The sequence below is a fragment of the Amphiura filiformis genome, chromosome 7 (assembly GCF_039555335.1).
Source record: "Amphiura filiformis chromosome 7, Afil_fr2py, whole genome shotgun sequence".
Lineage (NCBI taxonomy): Eukaryota > Metazoa > Echinodermata > Ophiuroidea > Amphilepidida > Amphiuridae > Amphiura > Amphiura filiformis.
Window position 1 is genome coordinate 14,381,906 of NC_092634.1, and position 21,454 is coordinate 14,403,359.

The 21,454-nt window shown below is 37.4% G+C and overlaps 1 protein-coding gene across 1 annotated transcript in view; it reads right to left on the minus strand.

The window, feature by feature from the left end:
• The window catches only part of LOC140157661 (kinesin-like protein KIF1A), a 204,542-nt gene that overhangs the window by 84,618 nt on the left and 98,470 nt on the right, over positions 1–21,454 (minus strand). Inside the window, exons 4-6 of the mRNA XM_072180901.1 lie at positions 21,101–21,180; positions 17,921–18,020; positions 9,128–9,372 (exon numbers count right to left, since the gene is read on the minus strand). Of these exons, the coding sequence (XP_072037002.1) occupies positions 9,128–9,372; positions 17,921–18,020; positions 21,101–21,180 (425 nt within the window). The remainder of the gene's footprint in view (positions 1–9,127; positions 9,373–17,920; positions 18,021–21,100; positions 21,181–21,454) is intronic.

Here is a 21,454-nt window from a genome sequence, read left to right on the forward strand (position 1 = left end):
AAATATTGTGAACAAAATAAGATACAGAAAAAATTGTGGGGGGGGTCCCCAATAACTAAAGATGATCTTCATAGTCTAAATCAAGGGATCATCTGTAATAAAAGCCCTTAATATAATTTGTTCATGATGGGTCACATATAACTTGAACAGCTACAGATTCATTTAATTCCTTTTTAAGCAAGTCCGGTAATAATACATCAACCTAATTTTGTCATGGCTATGTTATTAGAAGTTACCCAGTTTTGTATGTGTAATATTTAGGCCTATGCGATATTGGTGAATATTGGACATCTTAGCATACAAAGTGTTATGAAATTCAGAGAAAAGTATTGTATATAGACTATTTTCTATAGTAGATGATTAATTTGTGTTTGAAAAGTGCTTCTGGGTGGATAAAATGTACGCTTTTGAAGCAACATGTCCTCTCATTATGTATCTGTTCTTTGAATATCTGACAAAATGTGCATATTTCAGTATATAGGGAATAAGGGTGGTGGTGGGGTCTGAAGACCCACTTCAATTATTTTTAAAGTGCATATTTTTTCAAGTGGGGTCAAGTGGAACACCTTTTGGCCATGGCCGATTTGAAATAAAAACCTTCCCTATTTATGACCCGCCCTACTAAATAATGATGCAACATGAATGGTAATTTCCATCCATAAAATACAGGTTTTTTGTCATGTTTCAAACAATCAATAAGGTGAAATAAGTCATCTGCGGGGCTACATCTTAATTGCAGAAAACAATAAACTACAAAAGAAGTTTGTACAATTTTGCATCTTATCTTAGTACTTTGGTGGATATCCCAGAATTGTTTTCTTGTGTCTATTCACTTGTGCATGTTATGAAAGTTTATAATGCAATGTTCAATATGTTCTAGAATGTAATGTGCATTTCATTTCTCCACTTTAGTGCTTGCAGAAGGCAACATTTTAAGGACGTTAGTGATTCACTTTCACACTGGTTAACTCTCTCCACGTAGGTGAGGTGTCAACTGCATGTTTTAAATTTGTTTAATTTATCAATTTCAGAATTGTAAATTTTCATGACCATATTTGGAATCAGCATGAGAAATGCATTAAAATGAGTATAAACAAGCTTATTATTGGTTCAGTGATTCTTAAGATAGCTCTTGGTATTTTGAAAAATATCTCAAAACTTTTTTACGTTGAAGTCTATAGCTAGCACACAGAGCATTAAATAGGTCAAAAGGGATGCTCAGGTGTGCAGACCTTTAATAGATTCTAATTTCAGTAAATATGATATTCAAGGTTCTACTAACTCAATCAATTCACAATACCAGAGATACCACTTAGTACCACTCAAAAAGCCTGAAATAACATGTAAATGTGGGCTAAAAAGTCCTGAAACAGGGTGAGAGTAAATAGAATGTGGAAATTAGGACTTAGAAAAGACTGCAATTCTGGCTAAAACCTGAATAATTGCATCTCTGAATAAATAACAGACAATTTAATGGTGACATTTGTCACTATCGCTTAATTCTTTGGTCAAATTAATACTTTTTCACAAAATTCTTGACTAGATTTTCTATTCATTTTGTAAAAAATTCTGCTACAAAAATATAGTATCCTACAGTAGTAGTAAAAGGACAAACAAGATGTTTATTTTAAGCAGTAAGATTAATCTGATTGTAGACATCTGGGTAAACCATGATGTATTATATGTCTGCATTGTTATATACTACCAAACCAGGTTATTGGGGCGCTTGTTTTTATTGACAATTGCATCTAAAGTCTTAAATTCTCTCAATGTTTATTTAGCTCAAGAATTTAAATCCCAGCTACTATGTCAAGTATATACATTGTAACAAGTCTTTGTTCAGATAAGTATGTATTGGAATATGAAGAATGCTGGCTTGCAAAATTTGAGTGATGCAAATATGGTTACATGCCCAAAGCAAATAATACTTCTAGAGTTTAGGTTTGATTTGGTTCCACAAAACCAACAGGGAAATATGCTATTTGTCAATTTTGGTTGGGTTAAAGATTTGTTTTTAAATTTCTAATTTCATCTTCTGTACCCCATACTCATATGCATGCAGCCTTGAGAATTTCAAAACATAACTATTTGCCATATTTTCATCATTTTTTGCCACAAGATGGGACAAATCCATTAAGCCTGTTACTGGTTTCAAAGATTTGGTCTTGGGTTTCTTTGGAAAAAGCCCTGTGAATAGATATTTTTTCTCTCCCAAGTACTATCTTGGGACCCAGAGGATGTTTAAAGACATTCCCACAACCCAATGGGGTTTCTGACCTTGTATGTCTGGCTTTTGTACACATGTGGTACAGTTGATCATACCTTGCATTGGAATTGTGTGCAAATATCTGATGTTTTCATCCTATTATTTAACATTCAAAACATCGAGACTTAGGAATAAAATTAATGCAGTGGGACAATATGAATGTTTCCTGTAAGAAAATCAAATATCATTCCTAAGTCTCAACTATTAACTTGTTGGCTGCAGTTTTAAAATTACCATTTTGTGTGTGTGGCAATGGGGACTTTGCCTTTAAAATTAGGTTATATTGATCAAATTTCCCAATCATAGTGCATTGTAGGAATGCCTTTAAGCCTCCTCTGCTTGGGACCTGAAATATAGCCAAATTTGTGTTAATAGAGTGTAAAAATATGAAGAAATGGAATATTTCATGTGTATCCCTAAAGCAAGCTTTTGGGTGTTTTTTTTCATGAAATGGGAAGTAGTGTCAAAACCAAAGGAATCACCTAAAGAGTACCAACCCAAAATTCCCCTGTGTGTACTGCTATGGTGACACATAAACATGGTGGAGTTGGTACTCTTTGGTTCTACCTCAATGGTCCATACACAGATGGCTACCATGTGAGTGAAGTAAATTATGTAACTGGGAAGATGATAATTTGATGAAAATAGATCATGTCCTATAATATAGTCTATATATCCTCACTACTACAGATTGTGAGATGATTATGTATATGTGGTAGTAACCTACTAGCTATTAAGGTTATACACAATTTTGCCATTTTCAGAAGCAAAATGGGATGCACGTAGCCCCCTTTAAACTTATCTATTTCTGGAAATAAATATCGGAGAGAGAAAACGCAACTACGCCTAAAAGCTGAAAGTGTAAGGGTCATTATTATGCTTGAATTTTCCACTTGGCTCAAAATGAAATGTACTTTTCAAACATTTCAAATTTTTTTCAATATCCGAGCATCAAGATTTTTTGGGAACACGCCATAATTTCTCATTGGAAGTGGCGATTTTGTTGGGAACTTCGACGCCTACATTACAAACAAGTCAATAAAAGAATGTGCATATTCATTCTTGATATTGGTTGTCTCGATTTTTATGTAAGCTTAAAATGTTGGCCGAATTTGAAGTAAAATGGCCTCCACTTGTATGTCGCTTTTGTAACCAGTAATAATAATTCCGTGCAAGATTTCATAGACAAAATTCTGACCTACATTATTTCTATAAACCCTCTTCTGCATGCAGGTGCTATTTAAATTTTCATTTCGATAGCAGAAAATTGAGATATTTGCTATTTTTCCGACTCGCTGCTGCCAAATTGTCTAGTTTCATGATAAAAAGATACAGCGAAATCAATTTTTTTTCGAACCATTTCACCTCGTTTGCTTGTGCTTTGAAGTACAAACTTCAAAATTGATATAGTGATTCTATATTTCAAGCTGCGCCATACTGTGTTTTTCTTACCTCTGATTGTCGCTGCTCAAGGCCAAAATTCAAATTTTTGGACAGAAGTGACACTCTCATTTCTTTTTAAAACACATGTTTACGTACGAAATTGTTACGACGAGCTGAATTTGCCAAGTGGTGTTGCCGAGGGCAAGTGGTGTTGCCGAGTTTGGATTTTAAAATATTTAGGTATTTTCTAGCTTAAAATCCAGCGCCAATGCTGCGCTTGCAACAGGTAGATATTTAGAAATCCATTTAAGGTATGGGTATGGGTATGGAAATTGGGGATCCTAAAAATTGGCATATGCCTATATATAGGCTATATGCAAAGGGATGGGGCATTTTGGCAGGCCAAGGGGAGGGGGCCACAAAATTTGGCAGTCCAGGGGGTGCGGATGCGATTTTCGGCTGGCGAGACGGGAGGCAAGCGATTTTTAGCGAGTCGCTTGGAAATGTTGGCTTATAATTAGTAGGCTAATACCGGTACTGATTGCACAGCCTTTCGAGAAAGCAATTTTTTGGCAAGCCGGGGCCGGGGGAGGGAATAAAATTAAATTTTGGCAGGTCGAAAGGAAGAATGACTTTACCTAGCACACATTAAAGGGGCATTTCGTGATCCACAGCCTCATACAACCCCATAGGCCTACGCCCTTTCTCACAAGTTAAGATTTTTATACCAGTCATCCCGCTCTGGCCACATGTTTAGGCATTTTCACGAGATCAATTCATTAAGCAATGGAAAATATTGCCAAATTTGAATTTCGTTTTAAAAGCCTACTCCCCATTAAAAAAACCACTAATTTTGGGGGATTAAAAAGTTCTGTAAAATGAAACAAAAGGCTGCCTCAATCCTAATTATTCATTTAATAGGCCAGGCCTTCATTTCTGAAAATATCGGGAGCTCAGTTAGTCACTCTCCTATGTGTAGGCCTACTGAGGAGCTTGACAAGGAGCTCAATTATATAATATCAATATTAAACCATAGGATTTTCAAGAAGTGAGCAGCTCAATAAATGCCATTAGTAAAATTATTGGGCCTACGATTTTTATATTTTATTTGACTGTGATCCGTTTTTCTATAGGCTATATACATGCCTACACTGTATATAGGCCTACCTTTAAAATTTCTAAAATTGGCGGAATTGAACAAGCTCTAAATTTCTCATCGTCCAGCATAACCAAGGGCAACGGGGGGGCGCCCTAGCTATGGCCATACCCGTAGTGGCGGAACCAGAATTTTTTTTCCGGGCATGGGGCCGGGGAAGTGAATTTGAGACGGGGCACTTATTGCACTTGAAATTGCCGCAAAAAAAGTGAAAATTACATAATTGTGGGGATTTTGCCTAAAAACTGGATGAGAAAGAAAAAATATTGGGGAAATACTGCCCCCCTAGCGGCGCCACTGCATAGCCTATCCATCCATGATGCTAGAATGACGGAAGTTCTGGCGCTGAAATTCAATTTCAATATCACGAGTTTTTATCAGGGATTTTACCAAGGGAAGGCGATAGTGTAGGATTTTGCTGATATACCAGGCAACACGAGAAAGGTGTGGCTAAATAAGGGAGTGTTCATTATAAATATTTTCCATTATCATACTTTTGACGCCGAGAGCATAATTATTTGAAGCCTATGCCTCGTGTCAGTCACATGGTCACATTATTTTCTGTTGAAAGAGAAACGCACATGTCTCTGATTAGCTCGGGATTAGCTACTGCTGCTGCGTGCTGGTCTGTTGTTGCCGAGTGGAAATGGGAAATTTATGAATGAACTTCCGCAACTTTGCAACATCATCACGCAGCGGCGTAGCTGGGATTTTTTCCAGGAGGGGCAAGACTGTAGGCCCTATGGGGAGGGGCCCAAATATCCACCAAATTTCCCACTGGGGCGGGGCCCAAATAGACAATTTTGCCAGGCTTATCATAATCAGATATGGTAGGCCTATTGAGCTGTGTTGCATATCGTTTGGATCCCCCATCTCTCTGCCCCTCCTCTCACCCTCTCCTCTCTTTTTTCCTCTTTCTCTCCCCCCCCTTTCCCTCTTTTTTTTTTTTTTTTTTAGGCCGGGGGCCCCAAATAGGCAATTTTTGCAATTGCCCCCCCCCCCGGCAGCTACGCTACTGTCATCACGGTAGACATACGCGGTAGGCCTACAAGCAGGGCTGTCAACTCTCACGCATTGGCCGTGAGTCTCACGCATTGGGTCACTTTCTCACGGTCTCACGCCAAGGTAGTATAATCTCACGCCTACGTAATAAATCTCACGCAAAAAGCTGGAAAATTAGTAAAATCTCACGCATCGTCCTGAATAATTTGTTGCTCCTACCGTCCCCCGCTTTTCACATTCCCGAGCGCCGTGGCTCAAATATTAATGGTTCAAAATGAACATTGGAGTCGGCAAATCCTGCACGCCTAGCTCTTTATACAGACAAATATAGTAGGCCTATCAAAATGTTGTATTTTTATATTTTCTGGTGGACTCATGGAGAATATCATGTCATGTAGGTCCCGGCGCTGGGTGGGGGGTCTCAAGGCATTTTGGTAGGCCTACCCATGCTTGATTCCGGAGGTTTTTAGCAGGTCCGACCATTTTTTAAATAAAAACACCTCGGCGGGTCTCTTCAAAACATTTGTACCAAGGATCAAAGTCATCCAAATTTGGCCTAATTTGACGCTTTTTTAAGGGCACTTTTGCCAAAATGCGCCTAAAAGTTGGTCTTCGCTGTAAACCCACCCATCATAGTCGTTGAAAAGGTAGGCCTACCCCAAAACTGTGGCACATCCACGAACCCGAGGGAGAGACCTCCATGGTAAAAACACACCTCTAGCGGGACCAGATTTATAATTTAAAATAGGCCTACATTTTGGAAGCCAGTCATCACGACAAAACGGGCCATGGCAGTGTTAATGGTATTAACACTTTGATTTTAGGCTTAAATAACGAGTGTAGGCCTATAAATTACAAATTTGCACACACCGGGGAACCTTCTCAAGCTGGTTTGGGTAAGGATGTGAGGCTGTGACTCCGAAAAACTACGGTATGCGATTTTAAACCAAATTTGAAGAAAACAGACCCAAAATTGTATCAACTTTTGGACTGAAAGTTTTCGCAAATATTTACTTTTTCGAGAAAATTATTGAAAATACCCTTCTTGAACCTCATTTTCATGACACTGAGGGTCAATAAAATCATGGCTTAAAATACAACAGAGTCTAAACTAAATGGCTGAAAATGCACCCCAAATCTGCCGCACATCCCCACGACACATTTCACCTTATAGATTTTGAAAATTGTCGCAATAAAATAGGCCCGAACTTATCCCAAATTATCCCCGAAAAAATATTTTTTGCAGGTGAGGTTGGAGTCTTATTATTTTTATTCTCAGAGAGGATATGGGTTGATAATTTTAGCAGGGTACAATTTGTCTTGTTTTTTGACGTTGAAGTTCCAGATTCTTTTTTTATATGTTATTATTCATTTATTTATTTATACCCGGGATTTATACCCTGTACGTGGGGAAAAGTACACACGGCAGCTACAGAGAAACCACGAAAAACACCTGTAAAGTGCATGAAAATGCCCCAAAAATGTGCCAACCGAAACACCCGAACAGGAAGATAAAATAAAAAACAAAACCAAAAACCCAGGAAATTTCCGAAATAAGTTCCAAATTCTTTGTCCCCACTAAAATATATGAACACTCCCTTAAGAATTATGCCCTCTTCCGCTATTCTGGCAGTAGGCGTTGACAATTACCTTCATATTTTTGAAGCATGTTTGAACCCGATTTGTTCTCTATTCACATTTTTAACGTTGCAAGTAACATTTCAAGCCTTTCGAGAAACCACGAAAAACTCCTGTAAAGTGCATGAAAATTTCGAGAAACCACGAAAAACTCCTGTAAAGTGCATGAAAATGCCCCGAAAATGTGCCAACCGAAACACCCAACAGGAAGATAAAATAAAAAACAAAACCAAAAACCCAGGAAATTTCCCGAAATAAGTTCCAAATTCTTTGTCCCCACTAAAATATATGAACACTCCCTTATGAAGTCTGCCCTCTTCCGGCTATTCTGGTAGTAGGCGTTGACAATTACCTTCATATTTTTGAAGCATGTTTGAACCCGATTTGTTCTCTATTCACATTTTTAACGTTGCAAGTAACATTTCAAGACCTCTATTTGTGACAGGTATTTATTACCTTGCTAGAGATGTGCCTAAAGTTGAAATTCAATATTTCGGATCGCAAAGATCGAGAGATATAAAGTTGTTGAATATCAGTTTAACACCATGGATCATATGGGCGTCTTATATGAACGATTACGATAACTAGGCAAAAATGGCTGGGATACAGGTTGTGTAAATACTACATGAATATTCATGAACTATACAGATTCCATTCTTCTCTAATAATAAAGATGTCAATCACTCTCCCAGACGACAGTTGCTTGGCGCTTGTAAACAAATCGAATAATAGTGCTTGATAACAGCTAAAAAATAGGCTAAAACACATTTTCACACAATTTTTCCGGATTTTTTATTTCACATGATAAGTAGACATATTTTCTTACGTATAAGGTAATAATATATTTTTTCTGGAGGTAAAGCCCTTCAACACTTTGTTTAACCTTAAGACATGATTGATTTTATGTATGCTTGAAATATTACTGCCCCACCCATCCATAGTGGGTGATTTTCAATCAAGGTGAATTATTCAGTACTATCTTACAGAGAAAAACATTTTGTTTTTGATTTTATTTTCTAAGATGTATATGACTTGTGTGTGTTAAATGTATGTTTAAACATACAGAGTGTCCACAAATGTGAGCCCACATGATTTTAAAATGTAACAGTCCAGTTAGAATCAGGTGCGCAAGTCCTTTTATGGTGCAAGTTTGAGCCCCAACAGTGTCTATTACTGTTCTTGTTGACAAACTAAGCTAGCCAGGGCAATTTCGCTAGGTAAGGAACTTACTGCTAATTGAAACTCAGGGAACTGATGCGGGCTGTGACGGTTATTATATGATGTAGGCTTACTAAAGTTCTGCACCTGTATAGAGCTGTGTACCTGAATTATGCTCTATGGTTAATAAGGTGTCTTGGGGTAGCGATGGTCACTATATATGTAGGCTGATTAGGGTTCTGCACCTGTACAGAGCTGCATCCCCATGCTAAATGTGTATCTTGTGCCGAAATGGTCAGTGACTTTCTGTGTTAGTACAATGAACTTATGGAATTGCATTATATAAATCTTGGATTTTTTAAATTTAAATCTGATTATTGATGCACCTTGAATGTAATTTAATCAAAATAAGGTATTGCAGGTTGCTTGCATTCCTGAAATCCAAAACAGTAACAAGTGTTTGCACTATCTTTCTAGCATCATACATTTGTAACACAATCTCTTACACATAGTCTCTTACACACCTTGCTTTGTTTCCCTCATCCATGAGGTCCTGTATATCACTGAAAGACGTAACAGCAAGCTTAGAGAGATCCTCTACATATGGTCCCAGTAAAGGGTGTTCTCGTACTCTCAGGTTTTTGTTGTTCTTTGGGTTGAGAAGATCCCTGACACGTTCACAGTAGATCTCCATATAGGAGACTTCAACCGAATACTTCATGGTATCATCCTGGTTGCTGTTTGTGCGGTCAAATAATTCTTGGCATAGCTGCAAAATATAAACAAGAATGAGTGATAAATATATCATGGCTGGACAAACACTGCTTATTTATACAGTGGTTTTCAACTTTTTTATTTTATTTGAGGGCCACAAAGGGGAACACATTTCAAACATGAGGGCTAATTATACATCCCAGACTCGTAAGTTTTCCTTTAAATTTTAGAGTTGGTCAAGGACCAAATAGAAGTGGTTGGCAGGCAAAAAAATTTGGCCCGCAGGCTGCCTGTTGAGAAGCCCTGGCTTATCTAAACTATCTCTAAAGGTTTTACATATTTTAGGTGGTCTTTCAGAAGTTTTAAGGTGTACCCAAACCAATATCTTTTGCCTTTTTTGTTTGCTTGTTTTTGTGTGTGACCGCGGTTTTCTTTGTTTATTTTAATGTGACCATTGTTATTAAGGGCTATTAGTTTTCACATTGATACGGCAAGTGTTGCCAGTATGTCTTGTACATTGACAAAAATTGTGATGTGCCCAGCGTCTTTGTAAACAACATGCCACACGTATCGAATAAAAACTGCACAAATCTTTAATTTGTATGCACTGTGAGATTCTTCATGTGGCTAACACCAATGTCTGTACTTCTGTCAAGTACAGCGAAATAATTGGACTATTCCAGTTGAAATCCATACACCCTTATGGAAGACATTATCTTAATCTTCCATTCCTTGAGTATGAATTTCAGTTGGGTTTACCTGAATGGGTGAATCCATTTGAAATATACACCCCATGTATGGGAGAGATTAAGGTCATGTCTTCCATATGGAGTGTATGGATTTCAACTGGAATACCTCAATGGACAGCAGACATATTGCACAATGCACAACAGACATTCTGCCATATGGTAAACAACAATTTTACTTGAGACAGCATTGCTATGTGCTTGTGGCCCCTGAACATGTTTAAAACAAAACTGCCAACAGGTTACATAGGAGGTTTTGCTTTAAACATTTTTTTAACAGGTTTTTTCTGCCCAATGACGATATTATTCAGGGTGTTTCTTCTTTCTTTCAGACTTAACATTAAAAGAAAAGGAAATGAAACTGATCCTTCATTGAAGCATGTACAAACTGTCAACTCATTTGGGGACTGGGAGCATGCAGGGGGAGCAATAATCGGGAGCAGGAGTTCCCTGGTTACACCACTGTTTCAATCAGCAGCGTAGCCAACCATTTAGAGTGGGGGGAAAATCCAAATTTTCATCCCATTTGTCAATTTATCGTCCCTTTTTAGTCATTTTAATGACATTTTACTCTTTGCCATCCCGGTTTGCCATCTCCATTTTATCCCTGAAACATTTATGTGGGAGCACTGCTCCCCCTGGTTACACCGTTGGTTTCAATGCTTGCAATTTATTTTCAAATGACGTAAGTACAGAGCAAATTGGTTAAAAACAAGCAGGTGAACTGTCATTTGATCAATTTGAGAGCAATACGAACTAATAATATCAGTTTCCACATACCCAATTTAATGCCTTGAATATACACTATTCATTTCAACACAAAAATGCAAGTATAAGTTTACTGCTCCAATATCAAAAACAGACATATCTTGATTCACTATTACTCAGTGATTTAAAAAAAAACACCCAACACATGTATATTTAATACTTTCCAAATAAATAATTTGATCCAGAATTTGGAGAACTATAATTCCACACAAACAAGAAAGATGTATGTGATAATGTGAGAAAAAGAATGCAATCACACAATTTTGCTTGATTGATGTACAATATGATGGTACTAATATCTCATATTTGTCATTTGATTTCTACAGTGCAATAAAGAAATTGATATAATAGTTTGGCTGCTTATTCTTAATCAAAATAAAGCAATATTGTAACATTTCCTAAGAAGACCTTATGTGCTGTAGTTGTGACAATATCTCGGTTTTTCTAATAAAACGATGGAATATGTCATCTAATTCATACGATCGGTTAATGGAACTTGCTTATCGCTGAAATGTCTTGTTGGCCGCATGAATTATGGATGTTCATTCTCTGTGTGTCTTATTTATATGTCAATATGTGAATTTGCAGAATGTTCATAACACACTATGCCAATCAACCTCATAACAATTTATGCATTAGGAATATAGGCACTGGAATGAAATTTGTGATTTTATGTATATCACCTTATTTGTTTGGCTTAAAATTAAAGGGAAAATATCTGATAGTATCTACCTGAACCAAAGTCAGAATAAACTTAAGCTAATTCTAACTGCATACTTCTTATCCACCTTATCCCAATCGACAAATATGCCTATTTCTTAACATGGAGACCTACAAATTTCAATAATTTTCAAGTGATTATACAGCGGTTCACAATGCATATGCAACATATGGAGATAGCAAGAAACTTGTTCCATGTATAAGCAGGTCATTCAACTAACCACTAAGAAAGTAACGTAAGATTGCGTGGTATACACGTCTCTAATCAGATTACTGAAATCAGTTAAATTAACGCTATCTATTCCAATATAGGTCACAGTATAGATCCTACTTTGCAGGTGAAGTAATAAATTGTGATACAAATAAGGACTGTGGCTTGCAAAAACAGGTGCCTCCTACCACAAACTAACATGCGCTATGCACTGATCCGGGGAAAAGGGATGGATTAGTCCATCATGCGAAAAGCATGTCAGATCACTATGCTAGTGCAAAATGGCTTTAGAAGTGGAACAGTTGAAATTGTATATATAGAGACTTGTTTAACTTACTGGGCTATTTCAGTTGAAATCCATGTACCCCTGGAGGAAGAAATGATGTTAATATCCCACACAAGGAGTGTAGATTTCAAATGAAGTCACCTAAATATTTCAAATGGAGTTACCCATTCCAGTAACTCTATTTGATATTCACACTCCCTGTGTGGAAGATTAAGGGCATGTCTTCCATCTTTCATATGGGGTGTATGTATTTTAACTGGAATAGCCCAATTCAGTAGCCTATACAGAGGCAGACCTGAAACTGACCATTTGTGAAAAAAGAGGAAAATGCTTTAAAAAAGAGGAAAATAGCGCAAAATCATGCTAAAAAGCTCAAATTGGGTTGAAAATAACAAATAATGTGTAAATTTCAGGAATAAAAAAAGAGGAAATCAGCTAATATGAGGAAAAGTTTAAGGTCTGCAGATGACTTGTAAGTAGAGTTGTAGCAGCTATGGTGGGCAGTGGAACTCACCTCTGGAGCCCACCACGAAAAGTCTATTTCAATACTGGAGCTTAATACTCGAAAAACGTGCATATTACTCAATTTTTTCTAAAAGTGTCCAGTATTGATAAAGTCTTCTTAAAAATATCAAGTTTCTATAAATCGCCACCCACTCTTCAAAATCTACTAGCTACAACTCTGCTTGTAAGGTGACAGAATTTTCTAAGGAAACGCCTCAGAAGCAATCTTCTCCCACATTTAACATGATATCTAAGCATTCAAACATAAAGAATTTCACCTGATCAAGACCAGTCAAAACTTAAGTTTTCATTCGAAGTTTGAATAATGAAAGGGGGCTATAAGATACTTTCTTGTACATGACAAGAAGGATTTAAAAACACCAGTAGCTGCTCAATATAAGATACATTATTCTTTATGTGATAAAAAATAATGTTGTGCAGGTAAATTAGTCAAGCAGTTTCAGACCAATTTTTACCCAAGATGCTTATCACAAGTTGACATCAACCAGTGAGAATTGTAGGGCACAGGTCTTTTTCTAGTTGCTCAATTTGCTATATGCACCCAATATTAAATAATGCATTTTCATAAGCAACTTTTTTGCCAAGCTGGTTGAAAACTTACAAATGGGAGCCATAGGGCATCTCTGCATACATCTTCCTTGTGCTCATCATGCAGCAGTATGTCCTATATTCCTGATGTACCAAGCTAATTGTGAAGTTTTAGGTTACATTCATTTTCATCAAGCAAGATTACTCGAGCAAAGTGTGCCAAAGTTTGTGTTGTTATGTTGTTTTATTACCATAAGCCATGGAAGAATGGAAATGGGACAATGCGACTCTCTTCTGAGACCATCAACATATAGGAATGATAAAGTTGTTATTGAAAAATTCAATGTATAATTCAGAAGAAAATTACTGTGAATTATTTATTAAACAAGTGCAGGGTGGCCCAAAGGTATTAGCATGAGAAAATATCTTACACTTCCCATAATGCATTTCTCCCATTTCAATTTGCTGTACTAATTTGCAATCTAGTGCAACGTGGGTCGATAGTGACGAAATGTACCTCAATGAACAGAGCACATCCAGATCTTGCAAAATATGTTTATTTCTTGCTTATCGACCTATTTATAACCGGTCTATTCTAACAATGTAAACAAAAGGAACCTGTACAAAGTAATGGGAATGTCATTTGATGAAATGAGGTGATGTATCATGTTGCAAAGGATTCTGGGAAGGGTAAAAAATGTTCTCTGGGTATCAGCCATGAAAAATAGTCACTCATCATTTCATGTTGTAGCTTGTGATTTAAAAGACAATTGTAGAATTCTTTTTTAAATCCATCAATTTTTCCTTTGAAAACAAGAATGATGAGTACAGCACAAAGACCTGTCATGTTATAAAAGGCTGGTGTCATACAGCATGGGAAATCACATTGGAGGAGCTAATAGCTACATTTGTAATATTAAAATCTATCCATTATTCATGAAAATGATCTTACTACTCAAATCAAGTGATAATGAATTGGTATTAAATGTGCAGAAAAAAATCCTGCATCTAAATTCAACAGTAATGATATTTATGTTCTCATATGATATACACCAATGGCTACCTTGCGCTATTTTGCACCAATACTGCTATTATATATATTTTTTGTACCTATTTCAAATTGTTTAGCCAACATGAGCAATTAATATCCTATTCAGTGCCTTTCCCCTACATATACCATTAGTTATCTTTAAATAACTTACTTAAAACGCCTGGGTTACTGTCTGTGGTGTGCACACACAGTGTAAACACAGAAGTGGGGTTCTGATTAGCTGATACAACAACAACAGACCAGTAATCTGATTGGCCTATTACATGTCAAAGCTTCGCTAGTTGCAGAGCGGTGCTCATAGAGGAAACACAAAGCGCCACCTTTGTCCATCATTAACATGCGTGCATCAATCAGAGCGAGAGGTCTGTTCCCACAGACTACTACAGACCATGTATCAACAGTCAAAGTCCCTGTTTATTGTATGCTGTGAATTTACGCATATTCATGAGGGCCGATCGTTTATTGTATGCTGTGAATTTACGCATATTCATGAGGGCCGATCGTTCCATCATGCAGTGTCTAACAATCACGTCAACGTTGCGTGCCTTCACGAATACGCGATAGAGCATTGTGTGCCTTTGTGATTACGGTAAAAATATGTGGTAAGTGCGTAGCAGTTTTGCCTGTCGTATTTCATGGAACAATTGGCTTTCATTATCGGGTGATGCTCAGACTTTGACTGCTTGTTACGCAGTTTGTTTAGAGCTCATATTGAAATTCCCTTACACAGGAAGGTGTGCGCCATCCTGCAGCTTTCCTGTGCTAGCCTTCTTTTGTTAAAATCCTGGGCAGGGTGTATCACTGATGCATATAATCCATCCGCTTTATGACCGAAGCTTTCCTGAGGCGCCGCTTAGCGAGGGGAATCCTGCCTTGTTTCTGTGTGAAAATGTGGTTGGGTATTTCAATATGAGCCCTTATTTTTATCTCTTTCGTCCATAGTTCTGCTCTGGAAGCTAGTGCAATTACAAACTTTACACATGGCAGCTTTTGAGGATCTTACATTTTGCACCTGAAGCCTTCATTAGTCTCTTTCGCAGGTCTGATTCCGATCATTCCACACAAAACATCTGCCAAGACTTTTAATATGTTAATCGGCTACTTAATATTCATGAGTCATGGCCATATACCATAGAACCCTATTTTTAGTAGTATCAAACTGGAAAAGTTCCGGTATGGATCTTTCTTGTGGTATATCTCAACACCATTCAGAGTGTTATACATAAACATTGGCAGCCGCTTTGTGTGGAGAGGATGGAATCAACTAACGCCTTCATATGGTCAAAGACCTGCATGACTAGTCTATCAGAACAGATTACATATGATTGAAGGTCATACATAATAGATTCATTTAACCATCATCATACGATCAATAATATATATATTCACATTAAGACACCTGAGGGATTTGAACTTGGTATATAATTACATGATACTACCCACTTAAGTATAAACCATTGGATGTGACATGTCTACACAATATCCTGTGCTCCTTCAGGATCTACCTACACCTGGCTACATGTCATGACATACAATTGCTAGAAAGTAGTAAGTGAAATTGCTGCCTTATGTTATTTCATCTTAACCCCATGAGAACTACCTGCCGATTGGCCAAAAGGAATATTGTGTCCAATTTTGAACCAATCAAGGAGGGTATTAATAAGATCATCTGCAAATGCAAGTTTGACCACAAATAGTTTAAAGCCTAGTCATAATTGGCAATTAAAATGAGCATTTCAAGTTATAAACCAATCAGAAATGCTGTTAGATGACCAGTAGTGTCCAGGGGGTTAAAATGCTTCCTGGGAAAACTAAGTCATCTTCCAATAATATCAAGGGCCAACTGACTAAGGGGAAAAAAAAATTTTTTCAGAAAGAAAAAAAGAGATTCATACAAAACAAGGAGATCACATTCTCAAACCTTTATTGAACTACAACTCACTAAAGACTGCTACAAGTACTCATTTATCCCAAGAACCATCATAAACTGGAACAACCTACCACAAGAGATAATCACCATTCAAGAACCCAAAGCTTTCAGGAACCAGCTAAAAGATCACTTTACCATCTGAAACAGAACTCACATGTGCACACCAAACCCGATTTGTCCCAACACAAACTAGAACCAGAATTAAAGGTGAAAAAAAATCCAAAATAAAAACATTACCCAACCCAAATCAAACCAGACCAAATCAAACAAGACAAAACTAAACCAGACCAGACTAGACCAAATCAAACCAAACCAAACCAAACCAAGCCAAACCAATTAAACCATATCACATTTTGAAATCAAGATGTAATGCAATTTTCAAACCCAGCACAAGACAGCCATGAGACATACAACTTGAATAATTGTAATTTAGAGATTCTAACCCACACCTGTGTCTATGGCCAGTGGGAGGTTTCAAAGATCAAATGGTGAACTTACGGAGCAATATATTTTATATTCAGCTTTGAATAGAAAACACTGTACTAAATGATATATGATATTTTGAAAAATGCTGCCCATCAATAAATCTTGTAAGACATGTTTAGTTAGTTATAGTCTGTCTTGTCTCAAGTTGAGAGTTACGCCATGTTGGATTTCGCAGTGGCAGATTCAAATCAGTGCGTTTACGTGTTTATGCCTTTAAGCGGTTACATCGCCAGTATACAGACAAATTGCCCTCCTATGCATATCCCTGTGGCATTAGGTTAGCACACGCGATTTGAATCTGCGAAATCATGACATGATGTTACTCTCAACATGAGATGACACAGACTATAGTTGATCAGGGTATTTTCTCTGATCGTGAAGAATATAATGTTAAATTTCTTCTCACCCCATACACTGTTTAGTATGTGCAGGTAAGAGTGGCGTTTGTAGCAGTATGCTATGCAAGGGTGAGTTAAGCAGGAGCAGGCCTGTAACCTGGGGGCGAGGGGGGTGGCCCCCACCAAATCGCCAAAGGCCAAAAAAGTCATTTGGCCCCTGTGAAACCTATAACAGCTCCTGGGGCCAGTTCGCAAAGCTATGGCGTAGACATGTCATGCTTTATTTTAATACGTACATCGCATGATATGTCCATTGCGTGGGACATATACTACTGTCTTAATTTATGACCAAGTTTCGCAAACTGGGCCCTGTTCTTGTAAACCAGCCTGAACCAGTAACTGTTGCTGTGAATAAGTGAATAAGTGTAGTTTGAGTCTTCCTGAGAGAAATGACTTCCAGATCTTGGCTATTCCATTACATGCTTTCCAGGTTGTTTGCTACCTTTTGTATTTGTACATTTCTGAGCTCTGCGATATCAATATCTAACCCGATACACCATTTTGACAGTATGTGATCTACCTGTGGTATACTTTCTGAGTTGTGGTTCTTCTTTACCCATCATAGTATATGACAAGCAATCACTCATACAATTGCATCATGGCCCATGACCTTTGACCTTATGTGACCCACCTGTGGTATAATTCCACTTTGTTACAGTTCTTCTTTCCCCATCTTGGCATATATCATATGTGACACGATCTGGTCCATGAAGACCAAAGGAGGCATTTCTGAAAATTGAGTTACTATAATTATTACCATGTACAAATGTTTTAAAGTTATGAAGTGTTGTAATGTCTATTTTCTTAACTCCAATACTCCATATTTTTGCCTTTATCGTAATTTCAAATTTGCCGCTTTTGCCTCAAACGACCAGATTGTGTCGCATAAATGACAAGCCATTACTTGTATAATTGTACGTCACAACCCATGATCTTTGACCTTATGTGACCTACCAGTGGTATAATTCCTCGTTGTTGTGCTTCTTCTTTACCCATCATGGTATAGGACTTGCCAGCACCTGTCTGTCCATATGCAAATATACACACATTGTACCTGTACAAGATGACAAATAACAAACAAATTATAGGGACATCTCAAAATGGGCTATTCCATTTAAAATCCACACTACCCCTGTGGAAGATTTTGGAAATATCTTCCACAGAGGGAATATGAATTTCAAATGGAATGAGCAGCTCCATTTGAAACTCATCCTCCCTCAGTGGAAGATTCAGGTTGAATCTTTCTCAGAGGGTGTGGGAAATTCAAATGGAGTTACCTAATGTGTTCATTCCTTCCATTTGAAATTCATACTCCACCTGTGGAAGATATTTCCACAGGGGTAGTGTGGATTTTAAATGGAATGGTCCAATATAAGCTCAGCTGACCAGACACCGTTTATGCTGGTCAAGAGAAAATTTGTCAAGTGATCAAACAAAATGAAAATAGGAGTACGGGTTGTCAATCATGTTTAAATTGCAAGATATTGTATAATATTTTCTCTGTACACAGCATCATACAGACCTTTAGTTATCCCACATTTTCATATATATATTTATGAGGCTATTCCAATATCTGCCATACCCCCTGTGGAAGATTTTAGAAAAGTGTATCACAGGAGGAGTATGTTTTTAAAATGGAATTGGCTGTGGTTAATTATTTGGAAACCCATACTCCCCCTGTATATAGCTTTACCTATACCTTCAACAACTTTAGAGTATTTCAAATGGAAGTTACCCAATTGTCTATTATAATTCAAACCCATTTCACTCTGTGGAAGACTAGCTACACAGGGGGAGTATAGATTTCAAATAGAACAGCCTACTGCAAGATGGGATCAATACTTCCAGGCATAGCTTGCTCAGCTTACAACCTTTTTCTTGTTTTCATACAAATTTCATGACTTGACTACAGTTGTTGATGACAGTAATTTATTTATCATCGCTGACTCTTTAGCTTGTTTTCATCAAAATTTCATGAAAAAGGAGACGCAAATAATCTACTGTTTGTATGAGGGTGATTATAAATTCATGATCAGTTGACAATAACTTCCCCATTTCAAATGTAGGACATGTAAACTGCAATGTCATCCAGCGGTGATTTCCTGTGTTTTGAAACAGATCATAAAGACATCAGGAAGGAAAATGGTCCTTCTAATACAATCAAATATATGGTACTTGCTCAGTATTGGGATTTCCGATGCTATTTTTATAACAAATTAATCAATTCTTGGAGGAATAATACCTTAACCCCATAGGCACTGCTGCAAATGATCAGTCTCAGATTAAAGAACTATTTTGATTGGTTCAAAAGAGGGTTATATCATGTATTGAGCCAATCAGAGATATGATAAGAATGACTAGTAAGGCGGAAGAGGATTATAATTTAAAATTTGTGACCTGCTACCACGAAATCAGCATAAAGTCGCAAGGTGTTAGTCACTCAAAACACCCTGGCTACTGCCTGGTCATTCACAAAGATAATACTACTGGCTTGTACAGGTGGCGGTAAACAAAAAACATCAACTTAGACCAAATATCTCGAAACTACCAACTCAACAAAATGAGCATAAAGTCGCGGCAACTTTACGCTGAGTTTGTGGTAGCAGGTCACATATGTGAGAGCTCAATCAAGAGCTTAGTAAGATAGGTGACTGTAGTACCTAGATGGAGTTGTCACCTGCCTAGCACCACATTAAAAATTATTATTTAGTGCAAGTGAGTTTATTTGTTTTGCCGAGTTCATAATATTCTAGCTCAAGTTTATCATAGGGGAAAAATGCTATACTGAAAGTCTGAATGTGAATCAGGCCTCAAATAAACAGTTTTTCATAAATGGATGTCATAGTGAATGTGTTGGCATTGGCATTTGTGTAGATACACCTTGAGACGAATATACCTACATATACCTGTAGGTATATTCGTCTCAAGAAACACCAACCAAACACAGAGATGTCCAAAAGCGCAGGCGGCTGGCTAGACTACCCCGTAGTCCACTTGCCCATTGTGCATACTCTGGATATTGTATTAACTCTGATTTAATTATTGTGTGCACAATTGATAGATTTTCACATCTGATCAGTCACCCTACTCCCTCTGTTTGTTAGCTTCCCAAGTGGACTACTGACATTGCCTTGCGGTTAAGATTTTTAACACGGGACTCTATGGAGAGTTAGGCCAATTTCTGGCCTAACTAAAAATGGCCATGATGTAATGCATCTTTAAATGGATCTGCCTTGTGATTGGTCGCCCATACCTCGCTATGGTTTAAATCGTCTGGGCCCGCGCCATTACCATTAACTACACCGTAAACAACTGTCTGTGGTATTTATGGGCGCTTTTGTGTTGACGCCGAAAGTTAATCTCTCATCAAACATCTAGCGCGCCCGGCGCGTCCATGCTTAGTACTTGTGGTTAATGCACTGATAAACAAGTATGCTTGACAGTGTGTTTTTAGAGAGCAAAGTCCAGGGGGTAAAGTTCTGCTTACAATTCAAAGTTCATAGTCGAATTATCGGGGTTCGCTATCAATAAACTGGTAGATTCCAAAATCAGAATTGTTATTATGCAAGATAATGTTGCATTCAATTACTTTTATTTTCACTAATCGTCTGATATTTTTAACTCTTTATGACCATTTTACTATTGAATACTTTAATTTTAATAAACATCAGTATAATTTTGAGTTCAACGAAATGGGTTCATCATGACTAATAATAACATATTTTTAATAAAATTCGACTATGGCATAGTCTAGCGGCTGGCAAAAATGCCGGTTACTTGACCCTATAGAGCCAAAACAATTAGTATTGAAAAACAGACACACATGCAAAATGAAAGCCAAGTGACAAAAAACTGTCGAAAAAATATTAACCCAAAATTTTTTTGAACAATATTCTGTCACTCCCCTTTTTAGATTTTCAGCATAGGTGAACAAAATTTAGAGCAACCATTTCACAAATTCTGTTTGCAAAAATGCGGCCTCATTGGACCTGCCTGACACCTATTCCTTTTTATTCATCAGCTACTCTGAAACTTAAGGACATCTCTGACCATACACTTAGTGCTGCATTATAATGGCATCACATGTTCACATATCCATGTCCACCTAATCCTGTTAGATAACATCTAACTTACCCTGCGAATGCATGATCCAACATCTCCTTCCCCAAGTCATCATAAACTCTCTTCTGTGAGGCAAAATGGTCATCATCAGGCTGTAAAAATGACAAAAACAAAAATAATCATGATTAATTGTTGTTGTTGCTATTTTTTATTTATCACAGAGCCTGTAATGTGCAAAATATGAAGATATCCGGTGAGGGATCAGCTAATGCTGCTGCCTTTGAAGACAGACACATCAGTATTGTCCTTCAAAGTGGCTTGCAAAATGCTCATCCAAAAAAGTCTTATCACTCTACCTGTTTAACAAACACTATTTGAGTTAGTTAAGAGACCAGAATATGGATGAGTGGTCATATGTGATGTAAT